The following is a 19,048-nucleotide window of genomic DNA, read 5'->3' as shown; positions in this document are numbered from 1 at the left end:
CGATGGTGTAGATAGATAGGGAGGTGGAGGGGGGGAGGCAAATCTGCAATATTAAGATATAACCAAAAGGTACCTTTTCTAACTATAACAGGCATCCCGGTTCTAAACACAGGAGGCTATTTCCCAATAAAGTGTGTTTTCTGTTTAAACTTATTCACCAAGTCACTCCCTCTAAGCTCCCCCTCCACCGCCCCCGGCAGAGAGCTGTACTAAATACTTGCCAAGTTAAGTGGACACAGGACTAGAGCGTAAATCGGTTTTAGAGTTTCCGTGTTAGGCTGCATACCTCCCCTCCTAAGAAGAAAATTACACTGAAATTAAATCTGCTTGTCATCGGGTCAATCTGCTTCATTCAATAAAAGAAATGTGCGTCATTAAGAATGGATGCCCCCGCTACAGATGCATCAACATTCCAGTTAAGCTGCAGTTGATAGCGAATTAAGTTTTCCTAAAAACCCGAACATTAAGTCTTATACACTGAATATGAAAGAAGAATAAGGCAGGACAGTCAATGACTGGTAAAAGCGAACGGGTTATAAACCCGGGCGTTTGATTTTTTTGTAATGCAGTTCAGTTTCTCCCAATGAATGTTCTAGGATCAAGGAAGAGGCAGTGTAAACGCTTTGAACACTGTTGGTACTTTCGTTTTCATAACTTACTACAGGGTGGAGGGACCGTAGGAAAGATGACCGCTGTAAAAGTTTGGAAGTCTTCATCCACACGGAAGCTTCCAGTAAGATTTTCCAAAATTTCAAGACGCTATGCAAGCGCGCACCCCCCCTTTCCTCCAAATTTGAGATTGTTTCGAAGTGGAAAGCATCAAACTAGAAGTCGAAACGGTAGGATTGGGAGACCTGTCGGTGTTGTAGCGCCCCCGCTGTCAGTCAGCGGTCAGGCCTGGGTGGGACTCCCCCCTCTTTCCGTGTTTTGCAACGTCAATCACAGCAGACATTTATTTCTCTCCCCACCCGCTCTGCTTTTTCTCCCCCCCCCCAACCAGGCATCTTCCACTTCTTAGTAATATCCCAACTCTAAAAAAGCCCTCCTCCGAGTGGCTCAAAGCAATCTGTCAACCGAGCCGGGGAGCCACCTCAAAACAGATCGGGTTACTTTTGATTGACAGCGTCACCATGGCAAATAATTTGATTAAAACAATTGTCTTCTCCTTGGCAGTCCCCGGGTCAAATAACTGGACCAATCACAGCGCGGCTAATCACTTTTTCATGCCAGTTTAGAATAATATTATTTGGAGGGGGGGAGGAAAGAGAGAGAGAGGGAGGCGAAGAGAGAGGGAGGGGAAGAAGAGGGGGAGGGGAAGGAGGAAGAAAAGAAAAAAGAGAGAGAGGGAGAGAGAAGACCCGGCAAGAAGAGAAGAGGAGGAGAGCGAGGAGACGAAGAAGAGGAGGAAGGAGGAAGAGGGGAGCAGGACTTTTTAAAGTACTGGATTACATGTAAGAGATCCTATCGCTGAAAGCGGGGAGGGGGGAGGGAGGAAGAGAGAGAGAAGAGGCGAGAGAGAGAGGAGAGTGGAACTCGCAAGCCCGGCCAGGGGGTGGGGAGAGCGAAAGTTCCACTGTTGCGAGCGCCGCAGCCTCTCACACAATAGAGCCGCAAAGTTTGCTGATCGGAACTCCGGGACTTACAAACCAAGCGGGCGCTCAAAAGCCGAAGAGGCAGGAGGAGAGCAAGCGAGAAGAGGTGAAAGTGAGCGCTCGCCTCGCTCTGCCTTTGATCCTCCCCCGCGCGCGAAGATTCTCTAAGCTCCAGGGGCGCCGGCGCAGCGGCCCTGCCAGCGCTGACCTAAGCCCGAGGGCTCCATTTGTAAGTAAGTTAGCCCCGGCGCTCTGTGGTTGGCTGGCCCCTTGCGAAGCCCTCTCTCCATTGGTGCCGGCTGTCGCGCGCGCGCGTCCCGGACACCCCCCCTCCCCCGCACGACCCGCCGCCGCCGCCAGTTCTGCCCCCCAGGCGGTGCCTGCGGGGCGCTCGGCCGCGTCGCCCCCCACCCACCCTACCCCACCCGGAGTGGCTGCCCCCTTTCGGCCAGGGCAGATGCGCTAAGAGGCGGCGGTGGCAGGAGGAGCAGGGCCTCTCCCGGGCGCCCGCCACCATGTCCATGCTGCCCACGTTTGGCTTCACCCAGGAGCAAGTGGCGTGCGTCTGCGAGGTTCTCCAGCAAGGTGGCAACATCGAGAGGCTGGGCCGCTTCCTGTGGTCGCTGCCGGCTTGCGAGCACCTGCACAAGAACGAGAGCGTGCTGAAGGCCAAGGCCGTGGTGGCTTTCCACCGGGGCAACTTCCGCGAGCTCTACAAGATCCTGGAGAGCCACCAGTTCTCGGCGCACAACCACCCCAAGCTGCAGCAACTGTGGCTCAAGGCGCACTACATCGAGGCCGAGAAGCTGCGGGGGCGACCCCTAGGGGCGGTCGGCAAGTACCGGGTCCGCCGCAAGTTCCCCTTGCCCCGCTCCATCTGGGACGGCGAGGAGACCAGCTACTGCTTCAAGGAGAAGAGCCGCAGCGTGCTGCGGGAATGGTACGCGCACAACCCTTACCCGTCCCCTCGGGAGAAGAGGGAGCTGGCCGAAGCCACCGGGCTGACCACCACCCAAGTCAGCAACTGGTTCAAGAACCGGAGGCAGAGGGACCGGGCGGCCGAGGCCAAAGAAAGGTACGAGTAAGTACTTCCTCCTGGCTCCCTCTTTCGACCCCCACCCCCTGCTGAAAAAGATTTCTGATTTGGGGACCAGGGGAGGGGCGGTGGGGTGCCGGACTCTTCCTAACCATTCCAGGCCAAACTGCGCGGCGCTGAGACGCGCACAAAGGCGCTCTTGTCGCGTAAGCAGCCTTGAACTTAGCGAGCACTTGCTCCCGAGTAAACTCGCAGAGGATCAGGCCGCGGGGGAAAGCGCCACCGGCCTTGAGGTTCACCTAAGGCGAAGGGAGATGGCAATGAAACTAGAAAGTGGCGCTTCATTCTCTTTGCAAAACAGCAATCTTAACTTTTCGCCGTTTCGTTTATATAACGCTATCGGAAAAACAGGAACACACAGGTCCCAACCAGTTGACTCCCCCCCCCCCCCCAAGGAACTAGTTTTACTCGAGAGCAACACTGGGTTGCCCGGCCAAAGCTAAATCGCTTTGCTTCGGCTTCTCTCCCAGGCCACTTCCTCGGAAAGCTTGATTTGGAAGAAATGGAGCAGAGTTTTAAATGGAATAGGAGAAAGCTGGATCTTCCTTCGTTCCTTTTCACAATCAGGCCAACTTCCTATTCTGACTGACTCTTTTCCGCTTCCCGGGAAAATATATGTAGTTTTCTCAACTTTAATTTACTTCGCGGCCCCATCCTTATCTACTTGGAAGTAAGTGCCATTGAATTCAATAGGGAATATTTTAATGAATCAGTGTTGGACTGCAATCTTGGCTACATATTTATGTAACAGAAACGTGTTGAGTGAGCCGTTTCTCCGTAAAGGAAGAAAGCACTCAAAACAATACTAAAAGGAGGAAGGTATTAATTCTGCTAGTAAATATTTATAATGCATATTAAACAAATACACCTTAACACTTTAGAAGACCATCAGGTCCTTCCTCGCCAGCAAAATTAACCACGTTTAATACCCCATCCCGAACACACGAACTCCTAAAAAGCTGCAATCCTAAATTCACTTACCTGGGTGTAAGTCGCATTCGAATCGGTGCTCCTCAGCTTCCAGCGTGTGGGATTGAGCTGCATGAGTTAAATTCTTCCTATCCAGCCCGAATTTCTCAAGCTGACCGCGCTGTTGCCGGCAATTCTACTCTTTACAATGGGACTCCACACCAGTGTAGTAGTTTAAAGTGGAGGAAAGGTAGCAAGTAACTTCGCGCAGCACTGTTGGAAAAAGCTGCTTGCTTGTAGAATGGTCCCAGTAGGTCCCCGACTCTGTAAAAGCGAACTTCTTTGCCCCTGGGGCCGGTGAGTGTGTGGCTAAAGCCACAATCATCAATGATTTTAACCCTTGCTGATGATCACAATTAACACGTTTCCTGCGGCCAGCTGTAAATCTCTTTCTCACTTTTTGACAAGCCCTTGAATTCACTTAGGATACCAGCTGAAGCCAGGGTTTTCAAAATGCGTTGGGCCAGGAGCACACAGACATACCTCACATTGTTCAGAAACTGCACATTTTGAAGGGAAATAAATCTCAGGAGTTTCCGTTCACGTTAAAGTGGCTGCTTATCTATCCGGATACAAGTTCCCTTTCATTCCATTGCTTCAGTGATAGCATGAGGGATGGGGCAGATTCCAGGTAGTAGATGGAAGGATAATAATGAACTGTGGGACAGAAATATGCTATAATAATTTCATACTAATCAATGCAAACGCGTCCCATCAATTACTAATAAGCTGTGAACACAAGAGTGTTCGTGTAAGTCAGAACATTATGATCTAGAAGAAAAATCGGCGGATGTTGCATTATGTTTTAATTCCTCTTATGAAACTATCTTCCGAGATGGAAATAGTTGTTCAGTAGCTGACTGTTAAGGAGCAACGAATTGGCGTTAAGAGAGGGCTATCCTAGAATAAATGGGCAGCTTTTCGATCGTAGCACAGGTCCGAAACTGCTCAGACCGACCTGGGGGCCTTAACTCTTGAGTAAATAAATACACACGCAGTTGGGCTGCCCCTAACATCATAGATTCTCTCCCTGAGTAAATCAGCCTCGTATACAAACCCGTAAAGGTTTACCCATCCTGTTTCGAGGGGATATGAAATTAATGGTGGAAAACGAACCGAACTGGCTCCAAAGGGATTCTGAAGGCTGCAGGCATTGAACCACATTGAGACAGAATCGAGCAGAATCTCGACGCCAGAGAGAAGAGCCGAAAAGTTGGGCCCTGCTAGCTTAGGCCTTAAACGCATTATAGGAAGCTTGTTTAACGTGGACTTGCCAGCAGCACCCGAGCCGCCACGGTACTGTTAGCTCTGTCGGCGGATTAAGGAAGCCCACGTTGTTGTGATAGCCTAGCAACTCAGATAGAACTACTCTGGAGTAAGTGGGTGGTTGTTTGGAGTTTCGGGAGGCCATCCACCGCTACTAGCGTCTTCTCATCCCTCCCTTGTAGTTCGTACCGGGACACGGGTCCCATCGAACAGGATGGATTTCTCAGTAAATTCTCTGTGTGAAGCCGTGGGGCTGTCAGTGCTCCCGAGCGGACGCTTGCACGTTGGAGCCGCGCACTGCGACCCTAAACTCTTTGGCCGAGCAGTCATCCCCTCTGATTTCGAGTGAGTCTTTTGTTTTGCTGAGGGGCATTTTCCCTAATCTCTCATTGTGTAACTAGCTAGCTTGAGAGCCCCCCCCCCAAAAAAAACATATTTAGAAGCTGGGTTAGGGGAGCCGACGGAACATAACTCCAGAACCTTGTTAAACGGGCCTGAAATGGAGAATATAATATGGCTTTAAAAACAAATACGGAGTCTAGAAGGACGGGTGAGCCGAAAAAGCCCAGTCTAATTCCTCGCAACAGAAAGCTCGCAGCAGTTTCGAAACCCACTCACACAGCCAGAGAGGGCAAGTGTCAGCCCTTGTACAATTAACACGTGTGAAAGAGCCAAGCAGCCGAATACCGGGAGGACCCGGACGCGCACCTTTGATGTGCAAGTCTTCCGCGGGCCGGCTGAATTCACTTTGGGCACCCTCCTGCGCCATAAGTGAGTTCAAAGGTATTTTCTGGTGAGCTAGCGTTGGTAGAAAATCCAAAACATAGTCGCGGCTCCCTCTGCTTCCACCCACATGTGGGCCTAATAAAGCAGATATCATCTGGTAGGACCGGCGCTCTCTCTCCCTTCTACTGTACTCTGAGGCGGCCATCCAGAAACCACTCTCTCGGAAAACTCGCCGGAGAATCTGGGTTCCACTTTAGAGGTGGCCGGATGGATTTTGCATGCAAAAGTGAACTTCGTCTGGAGGTCCAATAAGGGCCACCCACAACCCCAAAGGCAGCCGAATCCCATGCGTGCCTTCACCGGGAGGCACCCGATCTCCGGGCTTACTCCCCAATAAGTGCGTGCATTGATGGGATCGCAGCTTTTATTTGAAATTAGCACCACGATCCCGAACATTTGGGAAGCGGGGGTGGCGTAAAGTATAAATCCAAATTCCTGCGTACTTGAAACCCAAGCGCCAAGGTGATTTCAATCCCTGCCGTCTTTAACAGGGCTGAAAATCGCTTTGAATCCAAGTTGTCTGTTTTTATCATTTATGAAAAGGAAAAAAAGTCGCTAGTTTCTCTTGGGCAGATTCTGCCTGGGTTGCAGGCGGGGCTCCGAGCTGCGGGACAATCCTTTCCGCCCCGCGGAGTTGAAAGGAGCTTCCTGCAGCGCGCGTTTGTCACTGCGTGGGTCCAAATTCTGAGAATATCTACCTTTGCTGGTCTTGACTGGGAAGAGGATCGCCATTTCGCGCGGGTATCTAGGGACAGGGGGCTCTGCCCTTTCTAATGAATAAGCGGCCTTTGGGGCGTTGGGCACTTGTTTGAGAGACAGGTTGCAAATCTGACAGCTGTTAGTAAACCTCTGTGAATTAAAATGCAGTTTATTCTCACCCCAAACGACCGCCGCTGCGCAATTCCGTCTCCCAAAGCGTCTAACCAAGTAGCTTGATTTTACTAGAACCTGCTAAAGGTGACATCTCTTTCCCATGACAAAATTCAGGGTCGCCTTCTCCAGAAAATGCGCTCTGGAGGCTGCAACGCGTGCACGCCAGTGGCCTTGAAGGCAGTTTCCCCCAGTCTCCAAATATTATGTTTATATGAGTAACTGGCAGCAGCTGAATCTAGAGGTCCAGGAGGAATTTACGTCCGGGACAAGACTAGCACTTGTGCGCTTATTTTCGATGGGGGTCAATAGGTCTAGGATCGGGCTAGACGCTCTGCGCAGAACGTTTGACCCGATCCTAGATACGTTGCCCCCTGTCGAAAATAAGTCCCTCTGAGTTCTAAGTCCTTGCGACTTAATTGTCATAACGTTGCTGCCTCAGTGGAAAACACACACATTTTGAAACTGTTAATGGCTCAGGTAAAGTAGCCGAGCGGAGTTCAAGGCAGGCGGTTTGACTCGATTCGGTTCGCGGCCTCCATCCATTTCGCTAAGTTGACATAAGCTTATTTTCTCCCGCGGGTGGAAAGCGGAGAGACTCGCCCGGCCAGTCTAGGGTTGGTGAGATGAAAGATGCCCATTTACTGCTAATCGGAGGAACACATCATAGGCGCTCTCTCTCGCTGAGGTGGAAAAGAATTAGCATCTTGAACAGGATCCTGAATCCTCTTTAACAGACGGCAGCGTCCCGCAAGCAGGGTGGTCCCCCTTACCGAGCGATCTCCGTTTTTCCAGATGAAAATGGGACAAATGTCCCCTTTCCCCAACATCACCCTGCCGTGCCCAGAGCTATAGCTTTAGCTTCGCCTGGACGTCTGCAGTTTGATTCCCAGCTGAGTAACGCTGCGCGCTTATAGGTGTGATCACAGGGCATCAAGCCCTATGCCACTGGGTTATCTATGGAGACTGCTAACAACCTTCCTCAACCTGGTGCCCACCAGATGCAATGCTTGCGAAGTCCTGGCTGAGAGTTATAATCCAACAACATCTGGAAGGTATGGGACTGGCGAAGGCTGATGTCAGGCATTAACGTATTTTCCTTTACCTGGAAGAGAACGTTGCCAACATTACAAGTAACGCTTAGGATAACAGTCCTAGAGTTAATTTCGCTACAGCCAGTGGGGATAATATGATTTTACAGCCCAATTTTAAAACCAGTCATCTTAAACTCAGTCCCACTGGGTTCAGTGAGATTAACTCTCTAGGGAAGGTGTTTAAGAGTGAAGGCTTACTTGGGAGTAAAGTAAGGCAGCCTTCTTTTGGGCACTTACCCGGGGAGTTAACTGTCCTGACCTCGACGGGACTTACCTCCGATTACATTTATTAGCTAGTTGTACTTTTATTCTGAACCATCTGTGTTCACAGCATGTAACCAGAAAACATCATACCTGGATAGCTCAGTTGGTTAGAGCATGGTGCTCATAATGCAAAGGTTGCTGGTTCGATCCTGGTACGGGACAGCTGCCTATTCCTGCATTGCAGGGGGTTAGACTTGATGATCCTCGGGGTCCCTTCTATGATTTTATGAAATCTACTATCAAAGTAGGCATTAAAATACCAAAACCATGCCATGAGATCAGAGTTCGTCTTTTTAAAAAAATACATATGGCATGAAGAAAGCGGATAGACTAATAATAATAATAATCTCTCATAATACTGCAAATGGTTGACATCCAATGAAGCTGAATTTTGGGAGATTTGGGACAGATCAAGGAAAGTACATCTTCACGCAGCGCACAGAGAATCCTATGGGATCCACTTCCCCAGGGGGCAGAGATTAACCACCAACTTGGATGGCTTTAAAAGGAGATTTGGTGGAGAAGGCTACTAGCCACAATGGTTATGCTCTACCTCCACCGTTCTTGGCAGCAGGGCTTGCAAATACCCGTTGCTGGAAAGGAGGGAGTTACTCTTGTGCTCACGTTCTGCTCCCTCGTTTCCCATAGGCATCTGGTTGGCCACTGTGAGAACCCGATACTAGATTACATGGGCCTTTGGCCTGATCCTGCAGGCTCATCTTGTGTTCTTATGCGGTGAACAGTAGGTCTTGCTTGCAAATAAAGGTAGTTAAGGTTGGCAGCAATTATTGTCAATTAGCAATTACTGCTGATTGTTGCGAAACTTTGCTTAGGAGTGGTGTGCCGCTTTCTTAAATAATTAGGCTGTGCATCCATACTGAATCACCCGCATGTCCTCAGCTTTATGAACAGCGCCGCCCTGTATGTGTCTGCTCAGTGGTAAGAGCTATTGAATTCAGTGAGAATTGTCCCCCGTGCGAGTGTGAACAGGATTGCAGCCCGAGCGCGCTCGGATTTGAGTCGAAGTCTCCTCATTGACTTCAGTAGAAACAAGTCTGCTTAAACGCTTGGATGTATCTTGAGTTTTAAATCGAGCTTTTAAAGGGTTACATTTATATAAACGCGTAACTTTATTAAATAATGTTTCAAGAGGCGTGTAATACAACGTGGATGTCCTATGTATTCTGAAATATCCAGGTACAATACAAAATGCGTTGATGTGGATTGTTTAATCCTTCATCTGCATTTAAGTGAAGAAAGGCCGGCGCATCATAGTGCTTAACAGCAGGTTTCTGCTCATGTCTACTCCGAAGTAAACGCCATCGGGTGCAATGTGGCTTGCTCCAAGGTAAATAGGCATAGATCGTAGCCTAACAGCGGTGGGTTTGAGCCTAGTCCTGGAATTTCCCCGGTAGGATTTGGCTGGTCTTAGGCAAACCAATATATCTCAGTCCTCACCCATCCATAGCCCCAAATCTGTAAAATGGAAATGATAATGTAGTGACCTGCCTTACAGGATTAGCGATCTAATGCATGTGAGAAGATCTGAATCGCGACGGGAAAACCCAATTTAAAGATAATACGTTGCCAAGGAGAAGGTCAGCATGCTACATATTTACACACAGCCCACAACCTATCCACATAACCCAGCAGCCCCGTTGACTTCAATGGGGTGGGTGCTTGTAGGGCTCGGCCGTTTTCCAAATCGAGGGGCAGCAATACTGAAGTTAAAATGCATTTTGTTGCAAAGGAAGCCGTGCGGCGGTGGGAGAGACCCAAGAACCCTCTGAAGATGGTTTCCGCAAAATAGCTTGCGGCAGAAATAGGAGGAAAAGTATATTCTCCAGGCCTTGGAAGCGTTCGGGGTGGTTAGAGTTGGAGTAGTAGCCTAACGAGCTAGTGATACCACTGAATTGTTAGGGCTAAGAATCTACCAGATAAAACTACAGCACAGTGCAGGATTTCAGATAAAGCATTAGCAGCGCCTCGATGGGGCGCTTTTCTGCCCTAATAAGGAAGCCGCTTTTGGTTCTCAGTTCTAGAAGACGACCCTCCTCCGCTTCTTTCCGAGACTTGTGGCACCTGGGAGCCTAGCCATTTTATGGTGGCTTAATTTTCGGCCGCGGAGAAGCTGCTACTTAGATGGCGTGGAGTGTCCAGCGTAAAGACGATTCGTTCGCTTCCTGCATCCAAGGAAACAGGCTCTCTCCTATCCACGCTGCAGAAAAAGCGAACTGCGAGTCTTCCAGTTGCCACAAGACTCTTCGGCTTCAGTCTTGCGCACGCTTAGTCTCAGTGAATCCCGCAGGAGCGTCTTCTGAGCAAACGCGCATGCCGATCATCGGGGCTGGTTGTTGATTTATTTCAAATAAACTCCCTTACAGCCATCTCCTTCTGTTAAACAAACTTTATCGGAACTCGGTAGCTTTCGCACTTAATCCAGCCTCTCAGAAACTACGGCTGCTACCCTAAACTCCCTTACTAAAAAAGTTCTCTTGAAATGCGGTGCGGTGTACTTCTGAGTCAACGGGTTTAGGATCGCGCAGTTTAGCATCGAAGTCTTAGCCTGAGAACCTAAACTTGTTTACCTGGCCAGTTGTGGGACTCTCACCATACTTATTTAGAAGTAGATATTTTCTCCTCGCTTCCTTCCCGCTTCCGATGGAGCTCAACTAAGCGGGTTTAGGATCGCAGTCTTATTTGTTGGGAAGCCAGGGAAACTGAAGCCAATTCCGCTCCCCTCCTCCGGCCCCAGTAGTGTGTGTAGCCACCGAGGTGTTGCCGGATGAAGGAAATATTTGCGTGCCACGGAGGGCATTTCCGCTCCTGATTCAAGAAAATAAAATGCCTCTCGTTTGCTACTGTACGTTGGAATGTATTTCAGTATATATGTAGACACTTCAGAATGGACGGGGAGGAAAAGGGTTTAGCCCCAGCCGAGATCTGAGGAAGGGACCCCAACGCAGATATATTTTTCCATTCCCATCTTTGCGATGTTAGATTTAGCCGGAGCAAACGGCGGCCAGAATGCGCTGCTTTTCCTTTCTGGGCCGAGGACTGAAGTGCTAACGCGTCCCCTTCTCCCACCCCCCAAAGGCTTCCTAATCTCTGCAGGAGAGAGAGGGAGGAAAGGAACGTTTTTATCAGACCACACTTTTTTACTGAGCCGGCCGCAAACTGTTTACAAGACCCGAGATCGACTCAACGAGGCCCTGGGGGGTTTCAGGGCAGGCAGAGGCTGTGGAAGCCCGAATTTTATTTTCCTCCTCCTTATCCACAGCCGGTTAAAGCAGAAATCAGATAATTGGCATCTCGGTTCTAAATCAGTGGGACATTATTTCCAAACGTGTCATCCGCCAAACTCTTTCTTTTCGCGCCTTTACGCGACTGCTTCAGGATGTGACACCTTGGGATGGGAAGTTAGTGTGCGCAAAGCATTGCGCGCAGTGAGCGGTCTTGTGAAGATTTCCTGCCTAGGGAACAGGGCGTAGGCCGAGATCCTAGAGGCTCCAGTGAGTTGAGAAAAGAAAAGAAATGTTTGTGTTGCAATTCCGGGAAGGTTAGACTACAACTCCCTTCATCCTTGTCCAGGTGCCCTGCTGGCTGATGGGAGTTGGAGGTCAGCAGCATCTAGAGGGCCAAAATTCTGACTATTGAGGGTGGGGCTCTCTTTACCTAATTACCTGGACTTTGGCCTCCACAGTTCTGCTCAGGGGGCACCACAATGGGGATGGAAAGAACCTGGGTGTTTCTAGCAGGAGGTAGCTGGAATAGGATGGTGGTCTTGGAGTCATACAAATTGCTCACTACCAATCAGAGACCCCTTTACTCTATGTTTATAAATATATATATAATGTTTTAAATAAGAAACAAAAACAAATTGGGATCCAGTGATAAAAAAATACCAGAAAACGGAAAAGTATGAATTAGTTATATGAAAAAACTTTATAACAAGCAAATGAAAAAATCTGGTGACATAGTCACTATAGTTTACTATTCTTTAATCAAATCAACCTTAACGTAACTAAACAATTTTGCATTCTTCAGCGGTCTGTTTTAGAAACACATACAGAATATGTTACATACACAAAGAATGTAGTGATTTAAAATACCCTATGGATCTAGAGCAAAAGAGAAAAAAGCAAATCAGAGTAATCATACCTGCAAATATGAAAATGTTGTTGTTGATGATGATAATTAAATTTCTATACCTCTCAAGGATTACACGGCAGTTTACAATATAAATACACAAAAATGCATATCATAGTAACATGCAAAATCAATACCCCCCACAAACAGGCCATCACTTGTTTAATTAGCCAAAGGCCTGGGATTAGAGGAATGTTTTTGCCTAGTGCCTAAAGATGTGTAACCAAGATGCTAGGAGAGCATTCCACCATAGAAAAGGCCTATTCTCACGTGGCCATGCTACAGATCTCTTGTGGAGGAGGCACACAAAGGAGGACCTTGGATGATATCACAGGGTCCTGATTGGTTCATATGGGGAGAGCCAACGCTTGAGGTATTACTGTCAGGGGTGGAAACTAGTAAAGCTTCAAGGCACCTAATCCTGGAGGGCCCCCAGAAGTGACTTTTGTCTATGTTGCTTAAAAAAATTGGGCCTAGTAGATCCAAATTGAGTTGCATGACTCAAACTGATTGATTTTTTTGTCTTTCAACAAAAGTTTGAGATTCAGCAGCACAGATGTTGTGAAGGTGGAACAGCCCCATCAAAGAAGAAAACAGTTGTTACCTAGACCTTGTTGTTGGTTGCAAAGTGGACCTGAGCTGCCACCTTTGCCAGGGTGATGTGTGGGTCCCTGTGGAAGCCAATGCCTACATGGGGTGCCTGGATGTGCCCCCTTAGAATTTTGTGCCTGTGACCATGTCCCCCACAACACCACTGGCTGGGGAAGGGGTTTCCTGGAACCCCTACTTTGGGGGGTTTGTTTCTCATCAGAATGCCCTTAAAATTGCTGCAATCCCATCTTCTCCTCTAAACTGGAGGTATGTATCACACATTTTCAAACTCTCAAAGGAGATCAGAGTGGTGATTTCACACCCACATCTCAAGCGTGGTTGCTCTAATTTGACTGTGCACTTCCAGGAATAACTACCCTTAGGATAGCAGTTGTGCAGCTCAGCTCCACGAAACATATTTTCCAGTAAGTGTGCAGCTAGCAGGAAGTCAGTTGACTGAAGTAAAGACAATACCCCGAGAGCTGACTTTTGAGTAAAGATTAAAATGCATTGGATCCGTTTGTTATCCTCACAACAATCCTGGTAGATAGGTGGGGTCTGAGAGACAGTGGCTAACTGAAGGCTGCCCAGGAGAGATTAAGAGTTCTGCGGGGATGCCCAAACATTTTTCAAAGAGGGCCAGATTTGATGAAGTGAACATTCATGAGGGCCGACCAAAGTTGTTGAGCTTTCTTAGGACTGAAGTTGTTGAGCTTCTTTTAGAATTGAAGTTAAAGGTAAAGGTAAAAGGACCCCTGACCATTAGGTCCAGTCGTGACCGACTCTGGGGTTGCGGCGATCATCTCGCTTTATTGGCCAAGGGAGCCAATAAAGGTACAGCTTCCGGTCATGTGGCCAGCATGACTAAGCCGCTTCTGGTGAACCAGAGTAGCACACGGAAACGCCAATTACCTTCCCACCAGAGCGGTACCTATTTATCTACTTGCACTTTGACATGCTTTTGAACTGCTAGGTTGGCAGGAGCAGGGACCGAGCAATGGGTGCTCACCCCGTCGCGGGGATTCGAACCGCCGACCTTCTGATCGGCAAGTCCTAGGCTCTGTGGTTTCACCCACAGCACCGCTGAGCTTTTGGGGGGATTTTGCCCCGGGACATATACTGCCACAGGTTAAATTGACTGGCGGGCCGGATTAGGCCCCTGAAAGGGACCTTGGACATGCCTGAAGAGTCTCATACCTTGGTTCGTGGTGTAGTACTATAATTAGAAGAGGTGCCTTTTCTGAAGACCTAGATCAATGGGGATTTAAACCTGGGTTCCAAAGACTGTGTATCCAATGAGCATTCAGTGGGATGAAACACACTTAAATACGTCTCAATGGGTTGCAGATTGTGGGAAATTGTACCGTGTGATTCTAAAGTTAAAAAAAAGGAAAGAAATAAGTTAAAATCCAGATTTTGAGTGGCAGGAATAAAACGAACCTAACTTTGGGGTCATTTTTTTGGGAGAAGCTGTAATGTAGTATAGAAACATAGGAAGCTCTAGCTCAGTATTGTCAACACTGACTATAGCAGCAACTATCCAGAGTTTTCAGGCAGAAGACTTTGCCAAACCTATCTGGATGTGTCTGAGGATGAACCTGGGACTGGGTGGCACTGTGGTCTAAACAACTAAGCCTCCTGGGCTTGCTGATTGGAAGGTCGGCGGTTCAAATCTGTGTGATGGGGTGAGCTCCCGTTGTTCTGTCCCAACTTCTGCCAACCTAGCAGTTCAAAAGCACACCAGTGCAAGCAGATAAATAGGTACCACTACGGCGGGAAGGTAAACAGCATTTCCGTTTCTGTCATGGTGTTCCGTTGCACCAGAAGTGGTTTAGTCATGCTGGCCACATGACCCGGAAAGCTGTCGGTGGACAAATGCAAGACAAAGTGAGATGAGCGCTGCAGCCCCATAGTCACCTTTGTCTGGACTTAACCGTCCGGGGTCTTTTACTTTTTTTTTACCTACTTGTATGCTCTACTACTGAGCCTTTCAGTAGGTCATAGTGAACAACAACAACAACAATTTTATTATTTATACCCCGCCTATCTGGCTGGGTTGCATGGAGTTGTATAGATTATGATTCTTCCCCTTTCCCATGTTATTCTCACAATAACCTTAGGTGTGTGGTTGAGTCCAGGTAAGTGCATTCATGCTCTACCACAGAGGTTTGGCCCTTTCTCTCAACAATGTCAGGTTTCAGGATCCAAAGGGAGAAATGGAATCAGCATCTTCGTCAGTGACAGACATGCAGCCCAACTTGTTCCACGTTCATTCACTCTCCAGTGATTTCAAGGGGACTTCCTTCCCCAGAAGCTTATCTAGAATGGTTGAAGTCTGAAATGCATTAGAGCTCTCTAACGCTTCCTAGGGAGTAGGGCTGCAATTATAACCCCTTACCTTGGAGTAAGATCCATTGAATTTAATAGGACTTCCAGCTGTGTACACACCACACATTTAAATCACCCACCCAAAGAATCCTGGGAACTGTAGTTTCTTAAGCGCTCTAACAACTGCAGGGACGTGGGTGGAGCTGTGGTCTAAACCACTGAGCCTCTTGGGCTTGCTGATCAGAAGCTCAGCAGTTCAAATCTGCCCGATAGGGATGAGCTCCTGTTGCTCTGTCCCAGCTTTTGCCAACCTAGCAGTTCGAAAGCACGCCAGTGCAAGTAGATAAATAGGTACTGCTGTGGCAGGAAGGTAAAAGGCATTTCCGTGCGCTCTTGCTTCCATCACGGTGTCTCGTTGCACCAGAAGCGGTTTAGTCATGCTGGCCACATGACCTGGAAAGCTGTTCGGGGACAAACGCTGACTCCCTCGGCCTGAAAGCGAGATTAGCACTGCACCCCATAGTCGCCTTTCACTGGACTTAACCGTCCAGGAGTCCTTTACCTTTTACCTTACTAACAACCATAACTCTGTGAAGGGTAAGCTACAGTTCTTTGGACTGCATGTGCTTTATATAATAATAATAATAATAATAATAATAATAATAATAATAATAATAATATATTATTTATACCCCCCCCCCCAATCTGGCTGGGTTTCCCCAGCCACTCTGGGTGGCTTCCAATTGAATATTAAAAACAATACAGTGGTAACTCGGGTTACATAGGCTTCAGGTTACAGACTCCGCTAACCCAGAAATAGTATCTTGGATTAAGTACTTTGCTTCAGGATGAGAAGAGAAATTGTGCACCGGTGGCACGGCAACAGCAGGAGACCCCATTAGCGAAAGTGGTGCTTCAGGTTAAGAACAGTTTTAGGTTAAGAACGGATCTCCGGAACGAATTAAGTACTTAACCAGAGGTACCACTGTACATGGGCCATGGATTAGTGCTGGCCCAGGACATTTTGGCACCTCAGGTGAACCATAAAATAGTGCCCCCTCGTCCTGCAAGGGAAGAAAGGATGAGTGAATATATCAGGAGCAAGGAGGGAATAAAGATCTACATTGGGATCTACTGCCCCTGTGGATCCTGCTGCCCGAGGCGATTGCCTCACCATGGATGGACGGGTCCTGCCGTGGACTCCCTGCAAGTCCCCTTGATTGCAACAGAACTTACTTCTGAGAAAATATATGCCTGTGGTTGGACTCTGTGCTTGGGTCACGGACTCAAGCGAGACTTGCTTCAAGGAACCACGCGTTCAATCCGGTCGATACCATCTGCATGAAGGGGGGGGGGGCGGGGAGAGACTGGTCCCCTTTCACAGCCTAATTTTCTCTCTTTTCCTTTCCTCCCTTCTAGGGAAAACAACGAGAATTCCAGTTCCAACGGCCACAACCCGCTTTCCTCCTCCCTGAACGGCAACAAGGCGGTTTTGGGCAGTTCCGAAGACGAGAAAACGCCCTCGGGGACGCCGGATCACTCTTCGTCCAGCCCAGCTTTACTGCTTAATTCGAACCCAGGCTTGCAGCCTCTCCACAGCTTGGGCCACCCCCAGGGTCCTAGTGCCATTCCTGTACCCAGCGCGGACCCTCTGCACCACCACAGTTTGCAAGACTCCATCCTCAACTCCATGTCCTCCAACCTGGTCGACCTGGGCTCTTAAGACGTTCGTGGCACCCATGATGTCCCTTGAATCCATGCTTCCCACTCGGCTTTTTATTATTATTTCTTTTTTTAAAGAAACAAAACACTCATACCTATTACCTGAAACATTGAAAGGGATAGCAAGCTCCTTCACACGGATCCGTTGTCTGGCTTTGGATCAATGCTTGGTCGGCTGACTAATAACTTTTGGGGAAGGTACTGTAACCTCAAGACCCTGGCAAGTCTTAAGAGGGTTTGGCGAAGCTGGTGGACTCTTCCTTAGGAGTTCTTCTTGTGTGTGTGGTTTTGCAGGGGTGGGGATGGTGGAAGGGGAGCAAAGGAGGTCAGGGCAGCCCCTCACTTGGGAGAGGAAGGGACGTGGCTGGCAGCTTCAGCCTTCACACTCTCTATGGGAGTTTATCAGGTCCAGTTTGGGGGTTGCCAACTTCTCAGCCGGGCTCTGGAGCTGTGCTTGAACCCTGATCAGCAACAAGTGAAGCTTTGTAGGCCTTGAAGAGACCAGAAGGTCCACCAGGCACCAGCAGCACGGTCTTCTCCTCCACGGCTAACCAGAGGCCTCTGGGAAACAGAGAGTTGCCCCACTCCCCAGTTCTGAACCCCATTCTGAATGTCGATTGCATCCGGCAACATGGTCTTCAGAGAGGCGTTCCATTGCGATCGGCTGGAGACCTCTAGTTTGGTACATCTATTGTCCATCCAGTTAGTTCTAATCCCCTTTCAAAACCATCTCTAAAGCCATTAGCCCTCCTCGTTTCCGCATCTGAAGCCGCTGAGGGTGGAGGGAAGGCCTATTAATCGAGCGCAGATGCTGCTTGCGAAGTTGACAACTCCACCCCATCCGGTTTGTTCTGCTTCTGAATCTTGGGAAACAACGTGCTTGGGAATAATGTCTGGCTGAAATCAGGGGGGGCTTCTTTCCAAACGGAAGGCTTCTCCCCTCAACCCCCCACCCCGCCCCAGATTTTTGGATCGGACTCCAGCCTAGCAACCCTGTTGATTGTAAAGGGGCTACTATAGCTTGAGAATGGCAGAATGCACGTTGCATCGTGGGGCTGGATCCGAAGGCTGGTGAGGAGAGTAGCAGCTGAAATTCCAGCGCTGTAGTAGCTGCCAGCTGCCGTATAGGCAACCCCAGCATAGCTATCAACTTTTCCCGTTTTTTAAGGGAAATTCCCTTATTCCGAATAGGATTCCTCGCAAGAAAAGGGAAAAGTTGACAGCTATGAACCCCAGCCCTTATTCTTCTCCTTTGATGCTGATGCTAGGCAAAGAAAGTGGGGAAGGGGGAGGGACTTATTTCGTCTTCTTCGTGTGGTCCCCCCTCCCTTAAGCCATTCTTTAGGTGTGAAGGACAAGCAAGGTGCGATCCACAAATCGCTTAAGCCACAGAACTTGCCTTCAAGCCGATCCAGTGGCTCCAGAGTTGGACTCGGAAGCCGGGAGATCTGGGTTGAGCTCCTCGACTCAGTGGGCGCTCTTCAGCTTCAGTTCCCTCATCTGTAAAATGGGAACAAAGGCGAACTACCTCGCAGGGCTGTTTGTGAGGATAAAGACTGTACAGCGTTTTGCACATTTAACATTGAGATAGCCTATATCACCCTTATTATTAATAATATTTTTATTCATAATAATAATATTCCCCTCTATTCCTTCCCCTTCGGAGTCTGCGGGGCCACCCAGGAGAATGTGCGGAGTTGTCCGGGCTTGTGCGCCAGGCTCGGACTCTGACCCGCTTGGAGCCCATGGCACCCATTCAAATCATAACAGGGCCAAGAGCAGGCGTTATATCTCTATCTCTACCTATCTATATGTGTATATTATAATAAGCCATTGCTGCTCATCGAAACCCAAGGAAAGTTATCACGCGCCAGCGAGGCCCCCTCAACGTCTCTGTATTGTTTATATTATGTGAATACGGTATTTGGAAAAAAAATAATATTTCTGCTTCTATTTTATAATAAAATCGAGAAATCCAGCCTACTGTGCAAAGGGATCCTGGGTTTCTTTTTAACCAGCGCATTTTCCCCTTTTGGTTATAATTGCATACGTGTCTGCACTATGAACCGGTTTAACTGTCACGGATTCACACACACACACACACACACACACACACACACACACACCCTTTTCTCAAGGAGCTTCTGCTGGGAACGAGAATTCCAAAAGGCGGCGAAGGTATCCAAGCAGACAATTGTGCTGCAGTCGAAAAATACATTTCCCTAAATCTTCAAGGAAGTCTTGACAGTTTAGGCAGTATAAGTGGACGCTTGTGGTTTAGTACAAGTAAGAAACTGAAGCTTTTCTGGAGAGCTCTCCTC

The 19,048-nt window shown here is 48.6% G+C and overlaps 1 protein-coding gene across 2 annotated transcripts; it reads left to right on the top strand.

The window, feature by feature from the left end:
• The first annotated feature begins 1,275 nt into the window (after nt 1-1,275).
• On the top strand, nt 1,276-18,719 carry SIX2 (SIX homeobox 2). 2 transcript variants are annotated; one of them, XM_083733981.1, is made up of 2 exons: nt 1,276-2,673; nt 16,425-18,719. In XM_083733981.1, the coding sequence occupies exons 1-2, from the start codon at nt 2,108-2,110 to the stop codon at nt 16,726-16,728; spliced, it is 870 nt and encodes a 289-aa protein (XP_083590107.1). In that variant the 5' UTR covers nt 1,276-2,107; the 3' UTR covers nt 16,729-18,719. The 2 variants fall into 2 exon arrangements, with proteins under 2 accessions (XP_083590107.1, XP_083590108.1); XM_083733982.1 differs by having other exon boundaries at nt 1,287-2,667.
• Nucleotides 18,720-19,048: the final 329 nt, after the last annotated feature.

Source organism: Podarcis gaigeae (genome assembly GCF_964106915.1).
Source record: "Podarcis gaigeae genome assembly, chromosome: 3".
Taxonomy (NCBI): domain Eukaryota; kingdom Metazoa; phylum Chordata; class Lepidosauria; order Squamata; family Lacertidae; genus Podarcis; species Podarcis gaigeae.
Note: the sequence above shows the minus strand (reverse complement) of the source record. Positions and strands in the feature narration are given on the sequence as shown.

Excerpts from the sequence above, each read along its gene's own strand:
- SIX2 (XM_083733981.1), top strand. The coding sequence starts at position 2,108 with ATGTCCATGCTGCCCACGTTTGGCTTCACCCAGGAGCAAGTGGCGTGC. Across the intron at positions 2,674-16,424 it reads GAGGCCAAAGAAAGGTACGA|GGAAAACAACGAGAATTCCA; the intron begins GTAAGTACTTCC and ends CCTCCCTTCTAG.